The sequence below is a fragment of the Salvelinus fontinalis genome, chromosome 8 (assembly GCF_029448725.1).
Source record: "Salvelinus fontinalis isolate EN_2023a chromosome 8, ASM2944872v1, whole genome shotgun sequence".
NCBI lineage: Eukaryota > Metazoa > Chordata > Actinopteri > Salmoniformes > Salmonidae > Salvelinus > Salvelinus fontinalis.
This window is the reverse complement of record NC_074672.1, coordinates 40484527-40499629: the sequence shown is the minus strand read 5'-3', so window position 1 is coordinate 40499629 and position 15103 is coordinate 40484527. Positions and strand designations below refer to the sequence as shown.

General features: G+C 42.9%; 1 protein-coding gene across 10 annotated transcripts in view; it reads left to right on the top strand.

The window, feature by feature from the left end:
* Nucleotides 1-15103, top strand: part of LOC129861239 (extracellular sulfatase Sulf-2-like) — a 396100-nt gene that overhangs the window by 318570 nt on the left and 62427 nt on the right. For 9 of the 10 annotated variants that reach the window (XM_055932475.1, XM_055932471.1, XM_055932474.1 and 6 more), the window contains one exon: nt 7099-7338. In XM_055932475.1, the coding sequence (XP_055788450.1) occupies nt 7099-7338 (240 nt within the window). Of the gene's footprint in view, nt 1-870; nt 1027-7098; nt 7339-15103 lie in introns of all 10 variants that reach the window. The other variant, XM_055932476.1, reaches the window with a different exon arrangement.

The window sequence follows — 15103 nt, the reverse complement described above, 5'->3', positions numbered from 1 at the left end:
CTGTCTCTCTGTCTCTCTGCCTGTCTGTCTCTCTGTCTCTCTGTCTCTCTGTCTCTCTGTCTCTCTGTCTCTGTCTCTCTGTCTGTCTGTCTCTCTGTCTCTCTGTCTCTCTGTCTGTCTCTCTGTCTCTCTGTCTCTCTGTCTGTCTGTCTCTCTCTGTCTCTCTGTCTCTCTGTCTGTCTGTCTCTCTGTCTCTCTGTCTGTCTCTCTGTCTCTCTGTCTCTCTGCCTGCCTGTCTCTCTGTCTCTCTGTCTCTCTGTCTCTGTCTGTCTGTCTGTCTCTCTGTCTCTCTGTCTCTCTGTCTGTCTCTCTGTCTCTCTGTCTCTCTGTCTGTCTGTCTCTCTGTCTCTCTGTCTCTCTGTCTGTCTGTCTGTCTGTCTCTCTGTCTGTCTGTCTGTCTCTCTGTCTTTCTGTCTGTCTGTCTCTCTGTCTTTCTGTCTGTCTGTCTCTCTGTCTGTCTGTCTCTCTGTCTCTCTGTCTTTCTGTCTCTCTGTCTGTCTGCTGTGTTCAGAGTTGTGCTGGCATGGGGGTGGGAGAAGGGGGGGGGGGGTATTAAACACTTTTCCGCCAGTCATTTTCACTGCGCTGGGAGAGAGAGAGAGAGAGAGAGAGAGAGAGAGAGAGAGAGAGAGAGAAAGTACAAACGACAAAGCTTCAAACCAGCTCACTTCATAACTTAAAGGATTTCATTCCCTAAACCCCAGTAGATTAACCTACAGCAACCAGAAAAATGAAAGGAATTTCAATGCCCATTGTTACGGAGTGAAAAAGAGAGACTGTAATTCCGAACGGAAACCATGGGGTTCTAGATAAAAGTCCTTGGGAGTCATTTTCTAAAGCAATTTTGACAAAAGCCTCTATTCCATATAGGAGGGCGAGCAGCACTTATATCCCTGTATCTGTCATCACCTGATATTACATCCAGACCACCGAGAGACCACCACTGCTCTCTGCCAATCAACCTCTCCGCTGTGGGCCGAGGACCTATCCGACGTTAAATCGTTGAATATGCAAACTTTCTACTGGGTAATTAACTATGAGTAGCCAATCAGAGATCCTCCTCCGTCATCAGGCCCCACTTCAGAGCACTCCATTTATTACTAGGTACTGTGCTGTTCCCTAAACACTAACCCATCTCCCCTCTCCAGCTCTCTCCAAACTGCATCCTTGTCCCCTTAAGCATGCTTGAAAATGGACACTCCAGTTCCATCCAGCTTTACTTAGAGTAGTCTACCCCTACACTCTCTCTCTCTCTCTCTCTCTCTCTCTCTCTCTCTCTCTCTCTCTGTCCATCTCTCTCTGCCTGTCTCTCTCTGTCTCTCTCTCTCTCTGTCCATCTCTCTCTCTGTCTGTCTCTCTCTGTCTCTCTCTCTCTCTCGCTCTCTCTCTCTCTGTCCATCTCTCTCTCTGTCTGTCTCTCTCTCTCTGTCTGTCTCTCTCTCTCTGTCTCTCTGTCTCTGTCTCTCTCTCTCTCTATCTCTCTCTCTCTGTCCATCTCTCTCTCTGTCTGTCTCTCTCTCTCTGTCTCTGTCTCTCTGTCTCTCTCTCAATTCAATTCAATTCAAGGGGCTTTATTGGCATGGGAAACATGTGTTAACATGTGTTAACATGTGTTCCAATCTCTCTCTGTCTCTGTCACTCTCTCTCTCAATCTCTCTCTCTCTCTCTCTCAATCTCTCTCTCTGTCTCTTTCTCTCTCTCTTTCTCTCTCAATTCAAAGGGCTTTATTGGCATGTGAAACATATGTTTACATTGCCAAAGTAAGTGAAATAGACAATAAACAAAGTGAAATAAACAATAACAAATTAACAGTAAACATTACACTCTAAGGAATAGAGACATTTCAAATCACATTATGGATATGTATAGTGTTATAACGATGTGCAAATAGTTAAACTACAAAAGGGAAAATAAATAAACATAAATGTGGGTTGGATTTACAATGATATTTGTTCTTCACTACTTGCTCTTTTCGTGTGGCAATAGGTCACAAATCTTGCTAATGTGAGATTCCACTGCCTCTCTCTCACCTTGTCAAAGTAATTTCACAGCACTACAGTTACATTATGCCAGTGGAAAAGGTGATGCTGTTCCTGAGTGAAAATGGCCCCTGAAGACTTCATATTGCAGGATGATTGCCTATGTTGTACAGGCTATTTTAGGTGGCTCTCCAATAGATTTGGCCAATCAACATATTTTTCACTCCAAGTGTACAAGGCTAAAGGTGTCTGTAGAGTATCACAAAATACTGTTTGGCATTCAACTCAGGCAGCCCTGTTATCTGTGAAAAATCTCCCATGTTACAGTTTTCTACAATTGCTAGGACCCATTTCTCAATACTTAGGTCACTTTTTCAAAACTCTTCAAACAGTTCTCCTAACTAACTTTCAGCTTGGCACAGCAATTCATTTCACGTTCAAAATGCCCTAAAAGTACCAAAACACTTCATACATGTCTCAAATCAACTCATTCTTCCATAACACTAGCAAGGGTTGTCACCCAATAAGCACACGTTGTCACCCATAAAACAATGACCTAAACAACACTAACAACAGGGAGCATTACACAATGTGTTCTTTACAAAACAAGAATGACACCTCTCTACTGTTTAGAATTCACTGCTGTATATGTTACAGGAATGTATCAGACATGATGCAATATGCTTCAACGTGTTTTATGTAATTTTATGGCATTGAGTGATTCCAAAATACAATCATTTGTATATACACCATCTACTGATACAGATACAGTAGCAATGCTAGTCAACCCTGTCTTCTAAATTTGGCCACAGGTTCTCATCCACGTCACATCTTATGTCATCTTCGGCAATACACCTAGGAAAGACCATTTTGGCATGTCTGGTCCATCCCTGGGAATCTTCTGCAGATATGTCCAGGCATCCGGCATTCATTGTGTCCAGGAGGGACATTTGATCATAAACCTTCCACCTCCATGAGGAAAAGAATTCCTCTATGGGGTTGAGGAGTGGAGAGTAAGGTGGGAGGGAAAGTGACATCATCCTGGGATGGGCTGCAAACCACTGTGACTGCATGGGAGTGGTGAAATGACACATTGTCCCAGACAATTACAAAAGTTGGCCGATTTGGCCTTACTGCAATCCTTTTCTCACCTGGCACAACCTTTCCATAGAGGTCATCCAGGAATGAAATGAGGCGCTCGGTGTTGTATGGCCCAATTAACGATTTGTGTAACAGCAATCCATCAGAGGATATTGCTGCACACATTGTGATGTCGGCACCCCTCTGGCCCGGGACATCCACTGTGGCTCTTTTCCCAATCACAGTCCTTCCTCGCCGCAGTGTTTTGGCCAAGTTGAAACCAGCCTCGTCCACAAAGATGAATATGTGGGGTGTTTGCCTGGCTTCAATCTCCATGACTCTCTACAATAAATCCACAAGGCAACATAAGAGTTATTACGGGAGTTTACATTATACCTAAAAACATGCCATTGTGTGCCTCTGCCCTGTTTGGTTTTGTTCAAAAACAGTTCTGTATTTTATAGTCATCTTACCTGGACTTATTGGTTCCTGAGTTGCTTGACTCGTTCAGAGTTCCTCTCAAAGGGGACAGTGTACAACTGCTTCATCCTGACTTGATGTTGTTTCTGGACTCTAGAAATATTTGTTATGCTTACATTGTCTGCCAACACTCGTCCCGAATCTCTGAGTTTTATGCCATTGTTTCTGATGACCATATCAACGATTGCAGTTTCCTGCACAGCAGTGAAAATCCTTCCTCTCCCGCCTGTAGGAGGTAACCGTTGGGTCCTAAGCAGAAATACAAAAACAATTACAATTACACACAAGTAGGTTTGGAGGCTTTGCTGAATTTACTTCTGTAATGTGCAGTTGAGTCAGATGCCCTTGCAGAATGCACATCTTACCTGTTGTTTTGCCGGACATTTCTCAAAATAGATGCCACTGTTGAGCGTTGCAGATTTTGCTGCACTCTCAGACCAGCCTCTCTCATTGATAGACCAGGATTTATTACATGATCAATTATAGTGGCCCTAATCTCATCTGAGACTACAGCTCTTGATCTTCCTCTCAGTCTTCTTCCACCACGCGTACGTACTCCTCTCCCTCTCCCAGACACTCTTCTTCCTCTCCCTCTCCCTCTCTTCTTCCTCTGTCAGCCACTCCTCTATCTCTGGTTGGGTCCATGTTTACATTACAGTACAGCATTATTCCTAAGACGTCCCCTTTTGTATAGATGGTAATGAAATTGAAAGACTAACACCTGGGTAGGTGTTCAGCTACAATGGGAATCAGCTGTGGCTGGTCTAATTGTTTTAATAGTATTTCATTTTTTAGATTTGGAATATATTTCAAAACGGTATTACTGTAGCACATTTAATTAAGGCTTATTCAATTTTGTGTTATTTTAGGTTTTCAAATTAAGTTTAACAGTTTTGAAAAGAGTATGTAAACATGTGCAAATTGGCCTGTAGGTACATCGAGTGTTGGTGGTGGTTGTCTGAGTGAGAAAAGAGTTCATGAAAATTGAAAGATGTAGTCATTGAATTCGTTTTGAGCCAAAGCAATGAAAAATGATCCACAGTTTAGCCCACATAGACTGCTGTTGTGCTCACTGTGTGAAGAGTTTTGAAAAAGTGACCTAAGTATTGAGAAATGGGTCCTAGCGATTGTAAAAAACTGTAAATTGGAGTGAACTTTCCCCTCCCTGTCTGAACCTCTGTAGGACAGTGTTAACATTTCTCGGCATGGGCAGCCCTGTGTTTTGACCTTTGTGTCTGGTTGTTAAAGGCCTGGCGATTGTCTCTGAAAAGGTCAAGAACTTCAGGACTTCCTCAGTCTCTAAACTTTACCCTGCCCTTCGTGTGTGTGTGTGTGTGTGTGTGTGTGTGTGTGTGTGTGTGTGTGTGTGTGTGTGTGTGTGTGTGTGTGTGTGTGTGTGTGTGTGTGTGTGTGTGTGTGTGTGTGTGTGTGTGTGTGTGTGTGTGTGTGTGTGTGTGTGTGGTGGGGTTGTGCCCTCCTCTCCTATGTGTTGTTTGTTTAATCTTCTTCCAGAAGACAGACAGTCTTCCTTCCTTCTCCCTTCATCTCCTCTCTCTTCCTTCCTTCTCCCTTCATCACATCTCTCCTCCTTCCTTCTCCCTTCATCTCCTCTCTCCTCCTTCCTTCTCCCTCCATCACATCTCTCCTCCTTCCTTCTCCCTCCATCACATCTCTCCTCCTTCCTTCTCCCTTCATCACATCTCTCCTCCTTCCTTCTCCCTCCATCAAGTCTCTCCTTCTCCCTTCATCACATCTCTCCTCCTTCCTTCTCCCTCCATCACGTCTCTCCTTCTCCCTTCATCACATCTCTCCTCCTTCCTTCTCCCTTCATCACATCTCTCCTCCTTCCTTCTCCCTTCATCTCCTCTCTCCTTCTTCCTTCTCCCTTCATCACATCTCTCCTCCTTCCTTCTCCCTTCATCACATCTCTCCTCCTTCCTTCTCCCTCCATCACATCTCTCCTTCTTCCTTCTCCCTCCATCACATCTCTCCTCCTTCCTTCTCCCTCCATCTCCTCTCTCCTCCTTCCTTCTCCCTCCATCACATCTCTCCTTCTTCCTTCTCCCTCCATCACATCTCTCCTCCTTCCTTCTCCCTCCATCTCCTCTCTCCTCCTTCCTTCTCCCTTCATCACATCTCTCCTTCTTCCTTCTCCCTCCATCACATCTCTCCTTCTTCCTTCTCCCTCCATCACATCTCTCCTCCTTCCTTCTCCCTTCATCACATCTCTCCTCCTTCCTTCTCCCTCCATCACATCTCTCCTCCTTCCTTCATCTCCTCTCTCCTCCTTCCTTCTCCCTACATCACATCTCTCCTCCTTCCTTCTCCCTCCATCACATCTCTCCTCCTTCCTTCTCCCTTCATCTCCTCTCTCCTCCTTCCTTCTCCCTTCATCACATCTCTCCTCCTTCCTTCATATCCTCTCTCCTCCTTCCTTCTCCCTCCATCACATCTCTCCTCCTTCCTTCTCCCTTCATCACATCTCTCCTCCTTCCTTCATCTCCTCTCTCCTCCTTCCTTCTCCCTTCATCACATCTCTCCTCCTTCCTTCATGTCCTCTCTCTTCCTTCCTTCTCCCTACATCACATCTCTCCTTCTTCCTTCTCCCTCCATCACATCTCTCATCCTTCCTTCTCCCTTCATCTACTCCCTCCTCCTTCCTTCTCTCTCACATGAGCAGAACAGATGCCATGCTAAGTGGTGTGTGGGGGCTTCCTCCCGGTTGTCACATGTCAGTCTGAAACAGAGCAGATCTGACCCTGGTGTGTGTTTCTTTCACTCCGCCTCTCTCTTTCAATTCAATTCAATTTCAATTTAAGGGCTTTATTCACATGGGAAACATGTTAACATTGCTAAAGCAAGTGAACTAGATAATAAACAAAAGGGAAATAAACAATAAGAATTAACAGTAAACTTTATACGCACAGAAGTTCCAAATGAATAAAGACATTACAAATGTCATATTATGTCTATATACAGTGTTGTAACAATGTACAAATAGTTAAAGTACAAAAGGGAGAATAAATAAACATAAATATGGGTTGTATTTACAGTGGTGTTTGTTCTTCACCCTTCTCTTGTGGCAACAGGTCACAAATATTGCTGCTGTAATGGCACACTGTGCTATTTCACCCAGTAGATATGGGAGTTTATCAAAATTAGGTTTGTTTTGGAATTCTTTGTGTAATCGTAGAGAAATATGTGTCTCTAATATGGTCATACATTTGAAATTTGGCATTTCCACCTCATTTTGTGGGCAGTGTGCACATAGCCTATCTTTTCTTGAGAGCCAGGTCTTCCTACGGCGGCCTTTCTCAATAGCAAGGCTATGCTCACTGAGTTTGTACATAGTCAAAGCTTTCCTTTTTTCTTTCTTTCTCTCTCTCTCTGCCTCTCTCTCTCTCTCTCTGCCTCTCCATCTCTGTCTTTCTATCTATCTCTCTCTCCGTCTCTCTCTCTTTCTCTCTCTCGCTCTGTCTCTCTTGCTCTCCCTCTCTCTCTCTCTCACACACTATCTCTCTCTTTCTCTCCCTGTCTCTCTCTCTTTCCCCCTTGTCAGGCTCCATGCAGGTCATGAATAAGACACGTGGTATCATGGAGCAGGGCGGGACTCACTTCTCCAATGCCTTTGTGACTACGCCCATGTGCTGTCCTTCACGCTCCTCCATGTTGACGGGGAAGTACGTTCACAACCACAACACCTACACCAACAATGAGAACTGCTCCTCCCCCTCCTGGCAGGCCCAGCACGAGACTAGGACCTTTGGAGTGTACCTCAACAACACTGGCTACAGGACAGGTCAGTATTCCGTACAGATTGACACACACGCACGCACGCACACACACACACACACACACACACACACACACACACACACACACACACACACTCACACTCACACTCACACTCACACTCACACTCACACTCACACTCACACTCACACACACACTCACACACACACTCACACACACACTCACACACACACACACACACTCACACTCACACTCACACTCACACTCACACTCACACTCACACTCACACTCACACTCACACTCACACTCACACACACACACACACACACACACACATTTACTTGAAGTCATCACTTATCTCTTAATCAATTGAGGCAAACACTATTTTAATTGAGTATTCAAAAACCTTTCTTAATTAGAATACAAATTTCACACTCTGTTAGGACTTGTGAAAGCCATTAGATGTGTTCTATCCTGTCTGTTGTTCTGTTCTATCCTGCCTGGTGTTCTGTTCTATCCTGTCGGTCATGATTAGTGGACTACTACCCCTTATTATCTATAAGAAATAGTGGACTACTACCCCCTATTATCTACAGGATATAGTCCACTACTACCCCCTAGTATCTACAGGATATAGTCCACTACTACCCCCTATTATCTACAGGATATAGTCCACTACTATCCCCTATTATCTACAGGATATAGTCCACTACTACCCCCTATTATCTACAGGATATAGTCCACTACTACCCCCTAGTATCTACAGGATATAGTCCACTACTACCCCCTATTATCTACAGGATATAGTCCACTACTACCCCCTATTATCTAAAAGATATAGTTCACTACTACCCCCTATTATCTACAGGATATAGTCCACTACTACCCCCTATTATCTACAGGATAGAGTCCACTACTACCCCCTATTATCTACAGGATATAGTGGACTACTACCCCCTATTATCTACAGGATATAGTCCACTACTACCCCCTACTATCTACAGGATATAGTCCACTACTACCCCCTATTATCTACAGGATATAGTCCACTACTACCCCCTATTATCTACAGAGTATAGTGGACTACTACCCCCTATTATCTACAGAGTATAGTCCACTACTACCCCCTATTATCTACAGGATATAGTCCACTACTACCCCCTAGTATCTACAGGATATAGTCCACTACTACCCCCTATTATCTACAGGATATAGTCCACTACTACCCCCTATTATCTACAGAGTATAGTGGACTACTACCCCTATTATCTACAGAGTATAGTGGACTACTACCCCTTATTATCTACAGAGTATAGTGGACTACTACCCCTTATTATCTACAGGATATAGTGGACTACTACCCCCTATTATCTACAGAGTATAGTGGACTACTACCCCCTATTATCTACAGAGTATAGTGGACTACTACCCCCTATTATCTACAGAGTATAGTGGACTACTACCCCCTATTATCTACAGAGTATAGTGGACTACTACTCCCTATTATCTACAGGATATAGTGGACAACTACTCCCTATTATCTACAGGGTATAGTGGACTACTACCCCCTATTATCTACAGAGTATAGTGGACTACTACCCCCTATTATCTACAGGATATAGTCCACTACTACCCCCTATTATCTACAGAGTATAGTGGACTACTACCCCCTATTATCTACAGGATATAGTGGACTACTACCCCCTATTATCTACAGGATATAGTCCACTACTACCCCCTAGTATCTACAGGATATAGTCCACTACTACCCCCTATTATCTACAGAGTATAGTGGACTACTACCCCCTATTATCTACAGGATATAATCCACTACTACCCTCTATTATCTACAGGATATAGTCCACTACTAGCCCCTATTTTCTACAGGATTTAGTCCACTACTAGCCCCTATTATCTACAGGATATAGTTCACTACTACCCCCTATTATCTACAGGATATAGTCCACTACTATCCACTATTATCTACAGGATATAGTCCACTACTACCCCCTATTATCTACAGGTTATAGTCCACTACTACCCCCTATTATCTACAGGATATAGTCCACTACTACCCCCTATTATCTACTGGATAGAGTCCACTACTACCCCCTAATATCTACAGGATATAGTCCACTACTACCCCCTATTATCTACAGGATATAGTCCACTACTACCCCCTATTATCTACAGGATATAGTCCACTACTACCCCCTATTATCTACAGGATATAGTGGACTACTACCCCCTATTATCTACAGGATATAGTCCACTACTACCCCCTACTATCTACAGGATATAGTCCACTACTACCCCCTATTATTTACAGGATATAGTCCACTACTACCCCCTATTATCTACAGGATATAGTCCACTACTACCCCCTATTATCTACAGGTTATAGTCCACTACTACCCCCTATTATCTACAGGATAGAGTCCACTACTACCCCCTATTATCTACAGGATATAGTCCACTACTACCCCCTATTATCTACAGAGTATAGTGGACTACTACCCCCTATTATCTACAGGATATAGTCCACTACTACCCACTATTATCTACAGGATATAGTGGACTACTACCCCCTATTATCTACAGAGTATAGTGGACTACTACCCCCTATTATCTACAGAGTATAGTCCACTACTACCCCCTATTATCTACAGAGTATAGTGGACTACTACCCCCTATTATCTACAGGATATAGTGGACTACTACCCCCTATTATCTACAGAGTATAGTGGACTACTACCCCCTATTATCTACTGGATAGAGTCCACTACTACCCCCTATTATCTACAGGATATAGTCCACTACTACACCCTATTATCTACAGAGTATAGTGGACTACTACCCCCTATTATCTACAGGATATAGTGGACTACTACCCCCTATTATCTACAGAGTATAGTGGACTACTACCCCCTATTATCTACAGAGTATAGTGGACTACTACCCCCTATTATCTACAGGATATAGTGGACTACTACCCCCTATTATCTACAGAGTATAGTGGACTACTACCCCCTATTATCTACTGGATAGAGTCCACTACTACCCCCTATTATCTACAGAGTATAGTCCACTACTACCCCCTATTATCTACAGAGTATAGTGGACTACTACCCCCTATTATCTACAGGATATAGTGGACTACTACCCCCTATTATCTACAGAGTATAGTGGACTACTACCCCCTATTATCTACAGAGTATAGTGGACTACTACCCCCTATTATCTACAGAGTATAGTGGACTACTACCCCCTATTATCTACAGGATATAGTGGACTACTACCCCCTATTATCTACAGAGTATAGTGGACTACTACCCCCTATTATCTACTGGATAGAGTCCACTACTACCCCCTATTATCTACAGGATATAGTCCACTACTACCCCCTATTATCTACAGGATATAGTCCACTACTACCCCCTATTATCTACAGGATATAGTCCACTACTACCCCCTATTATCTACAGGATATAGTGGACTACTACCCCCTATTATCTACAGGATATAGTGGACTACTACCCCCTATTATCTACAGAGTATAGTGGACTACTACCCCCTATTATCTACAGGATATAGTCCACTACTACCCCCTATTATCTACAGAGTATAGTGGACTACTACCCCCTATTATCTACAGGATATAGTGGACTACTACCCCCTATTATCTACAGAGTATAGTGGACTACTACCCCCTATTATCTACTGGATAGAGTCCACTACTACCCCCTATTATCTACAGGATATAGTCCACTACTACCCCCTATTATCTACAGAGTATAGTGGACTACTACCCCCTATTATCTACAGGATATAGTGGACTACTACCCCCTATTATCTACAGAGTATAGTGGACTACTACCCCCTATTATCTACTGGATAGAGTCCACTACTACCCCCTATTATCTACAGGATATAGTCCACTACTACCCCCTATTATCTACAGGATATAGTCCACTACTACCCCCTATTATCTACAGGATATAGTCCACTACTACCCCCTATTATCTACAGGATATAGTGGACTACTACCCCCTATTATCTACAGGATATAGTGGACTACTACCCCCTATTATCTACAGAGTATAGTGGACTACTACCCCCTATTATCTACAGGATATAGTCCACTACTACCCCCTATTATCTACAGAGTATAGTGGACTACTACCCCCTATTATCTACAGGATATAGTGGACTACTACCCCCTATTATCTACAGAGTATAGTGGACTACTACCCCCTATTATCTACTGGATAGAGTCCACTACTACCCCCTATTATCTACAGGATATAGTCCACTACTACCCCCTATTATCTACAGAGTATAGTGGACTACTACCCCCTATTATCTACAGAGTATAGTGGACTACTACCCCCTATTATCTACAGGATATAGTGGACTACTACCCCCTATTATCTACAGAGTATAGTGGACTACTACCCCCTATTATCTACTGGATAGAGTCCACTACTACCCCCTATTATCTACAGGATATAGTCCACTACTACCCCCTATTATCTACAGGATATAGTGGACTACTACCCCCTATTATCTACAGGATATAGTTCACTACTACCCCCTATTATCTACAGGATATAGTCCACTACTATCCACTATTATCTACAGGATATAGTGCACTACTACCCCCTATTATCTACAGGTTATAGTCCACTACTACCCCCTATTATCTACAGGATATAGTCCACTACTACCCCCTATTATCTACTGGATAGAGTCCACTACTACCCCCTATTATCTACAGGATATAGTCCACTACTACCCCCTATTATCTACAGGATATAGTCCACTACTACCCCCTATTATCTACAGGATATAGTCCACTACTACCCCCTATTATCTACAGGATATAGTGGACTACTACCCCCTATTATCTACAGGATATAGTCCACTACTACCCCCTACTATCTACAGGATATAGTCCACTACTACCCCCTATTATTTACAGGATATAGTCCACTACTACCCCCTATTATCTACAGGATATAGTCCACTACTACCCCCTATTATCTACAGGTTATAGTCCACTACTACCCCCTATTATCTACAGGATAGAGTCCACTACTACCCCCTATTATCTACAGGATATAGTCCACTACTACCCCCTATTATCTACAGAGTATAGTGGACTACTACCCCCTATTATCTACAGGATATAGTCCACTACTACCCACTATTATCTACAGGATATAGTGGACTACTACCCCCTATTATCTACAGAGTATAGTGGACTACTACCCCCTATTATCTACAGAGTATAGTCCACTACTACCCCCTATTATCTACAGAGTATAGTGGACTACTACCCCCTATTATCTACATGATATAGTGGACTACTACCCCCTATTATCTACAGAGTATAGTGGACTACTACCCCCTATTATCTACAGAGTATAGTGGACTACTACCCCCTATTATCTACAGGATATAGTGGACTACTACCCCTTATTATCTACAGAGTATAGTGTACTACTACCCCCTATTATCTACAGGATATAGTGGACTACTACCCCCTATTATCTACAGAGTATAGTGGACTACTACCCCCTATTATCTACAGAGTATAGTGGACTACTACCCCCTATTATCTACAGGATATAGTGGACTACTACCCCCTATTATCTACAGAGTATAGTGGACTACTACCCCCTATTATCTACAGAGTATAGTGGACTACTACCCCCTATTATCTACAGGATATAGTGGACTACTACCCCCTATTATCTACAGGATATAGTGGACTACTACCCCCTATTATCTACAGAGTATAGTGGACTACTACCCCCTATTATCTACAGAGTATAGTGGACTACTACCCCCTATTATCTACAGGATATAGTGGACTACTACCCCCTATTATCTACAGAGTATAGTGGACTACTACCCCCTATTATCTACAGGATATAGTGGACTACTACCCCCTATTATCTACAGGATATAGTCCACTACTACCCCCTATTATCTACAGAGTATAGTGGACTACTACCCCCTATTATCTACAGAATATAGTGGACTACTACCCCCTATTATCTACAGGATATAGTCCACTACTACCCCCTAGTATCTACAGGATATAGTCCACTACTACCCCCTATTATCTACAGGATATAGTCCACTACTACCCCCTATTATCTACAGGATAGAGTCCACTACTACCCCCTATTACCTACAGAGTATAGTGGACTACTACCCCCTATTATCTACAGGATATAGTGGACTACTACCCCCTATTATCTACAGAGTATAGTGGACTACTACCCCCTATTATCTACAGAGTATAGTGGACTACTACCCCCTATTGTCTACAGAGTATAGTGGACTACTACCCCCTATTATCTACAGAGTATAGTGGACTACTACCCCCTATTATCTACAGAGTATAGTGGACTACTACCCCCTATTATCTACAGAGTATAGTGGACTACTACCCCCTATTATCTACAGGATATAGTGGACTACTACCCCCTATTATCTACAGAGTATAGTGGACTACTACCCCCTATTATCTACAGGATATAGTCCACTACTACCCACTATTATCTACAGGATATAGTGGACTACTACCCCCTATTATCTACAGGATATAGTGGACTACTACCCCCTATTATCTACAGGTTATAGTCCACTACTACCCCCTATTATCTACAGGATACAGTCCACTACTACCCCCTATTATCTACAGGATATAGTCCACTACTACCCCCTATTATCTACAGAGTATAGTGGACTACTACCCCCTATTATCTACAGGATATAGTCCACTACTACCCACTATTATCTACAGGATATAGTGGACTACTACCCCCTATTATCAACAGAGTATAGTGGACTACTACCCCCTATTATCTACAGAGTATAGTCCACTACTACCCCCTATTATCTACAGAGTATAGTGGACTACTACCCCCTATTATCTACATGATATAGTGGACTACTACCCCCTATTATCTCCAGAGTATAGTGGACTACTACCCCCTATTATCTACAGAGTATAGTGGACTACTACCCCCTATTATCTACAGGATATAGTGGACTACTACCCCTTATTATCTACAGAGTATAGTGGACTACTACCCCCTATTATCTACAGGATATAGTGGACTACTACCCCCTATTATCTACAGAGTATAGTGGACTACTACCCCCTATTATCTACAGAGTATAGTGGACTACTACCCCCTATTATCTACAGGATATAGTGGACTACTACCCCCTATTATCTACAGAGTATAGTGGACTACTACCCCCTATTATCTACAGAGTATAGTGGACTACTACCCCCTATTATCTACAGGATATAGTGGACTACTACCCCCTATTATCTACAGGATATAGTGGACTACTACCCCCTATTATCTACAGAGTATAGTGGACTACTACCCCCTATTATCTACAGAGTATAGTGGACTACTACCCCCTATTATCTACAGGATATAGTGGACTACTACCCCCTATTATCTACAGAGTATAGTGGACTACTACCCCCTATTATCTACAGGATATAGTGGACTACTACCCCCTATTATCTACAGGATATAGTCCACTACTACCCCCTATTATCTACAGAGTATAGTGGACTACTACCCCCTATTATCTACAGAATATAGTGGACTACTACCCCCTATTATCTACAGGATATAGTCCACTACTACCCCCTAGTATCTACAGGATATAGTCCACTACTACCCCCTATTATCTACAGGATATAGTCCACTACTACCCCCTATTATCTACAGGATAGAGTCCACTACTACCCCCTATTATCTACAGAGTATAGT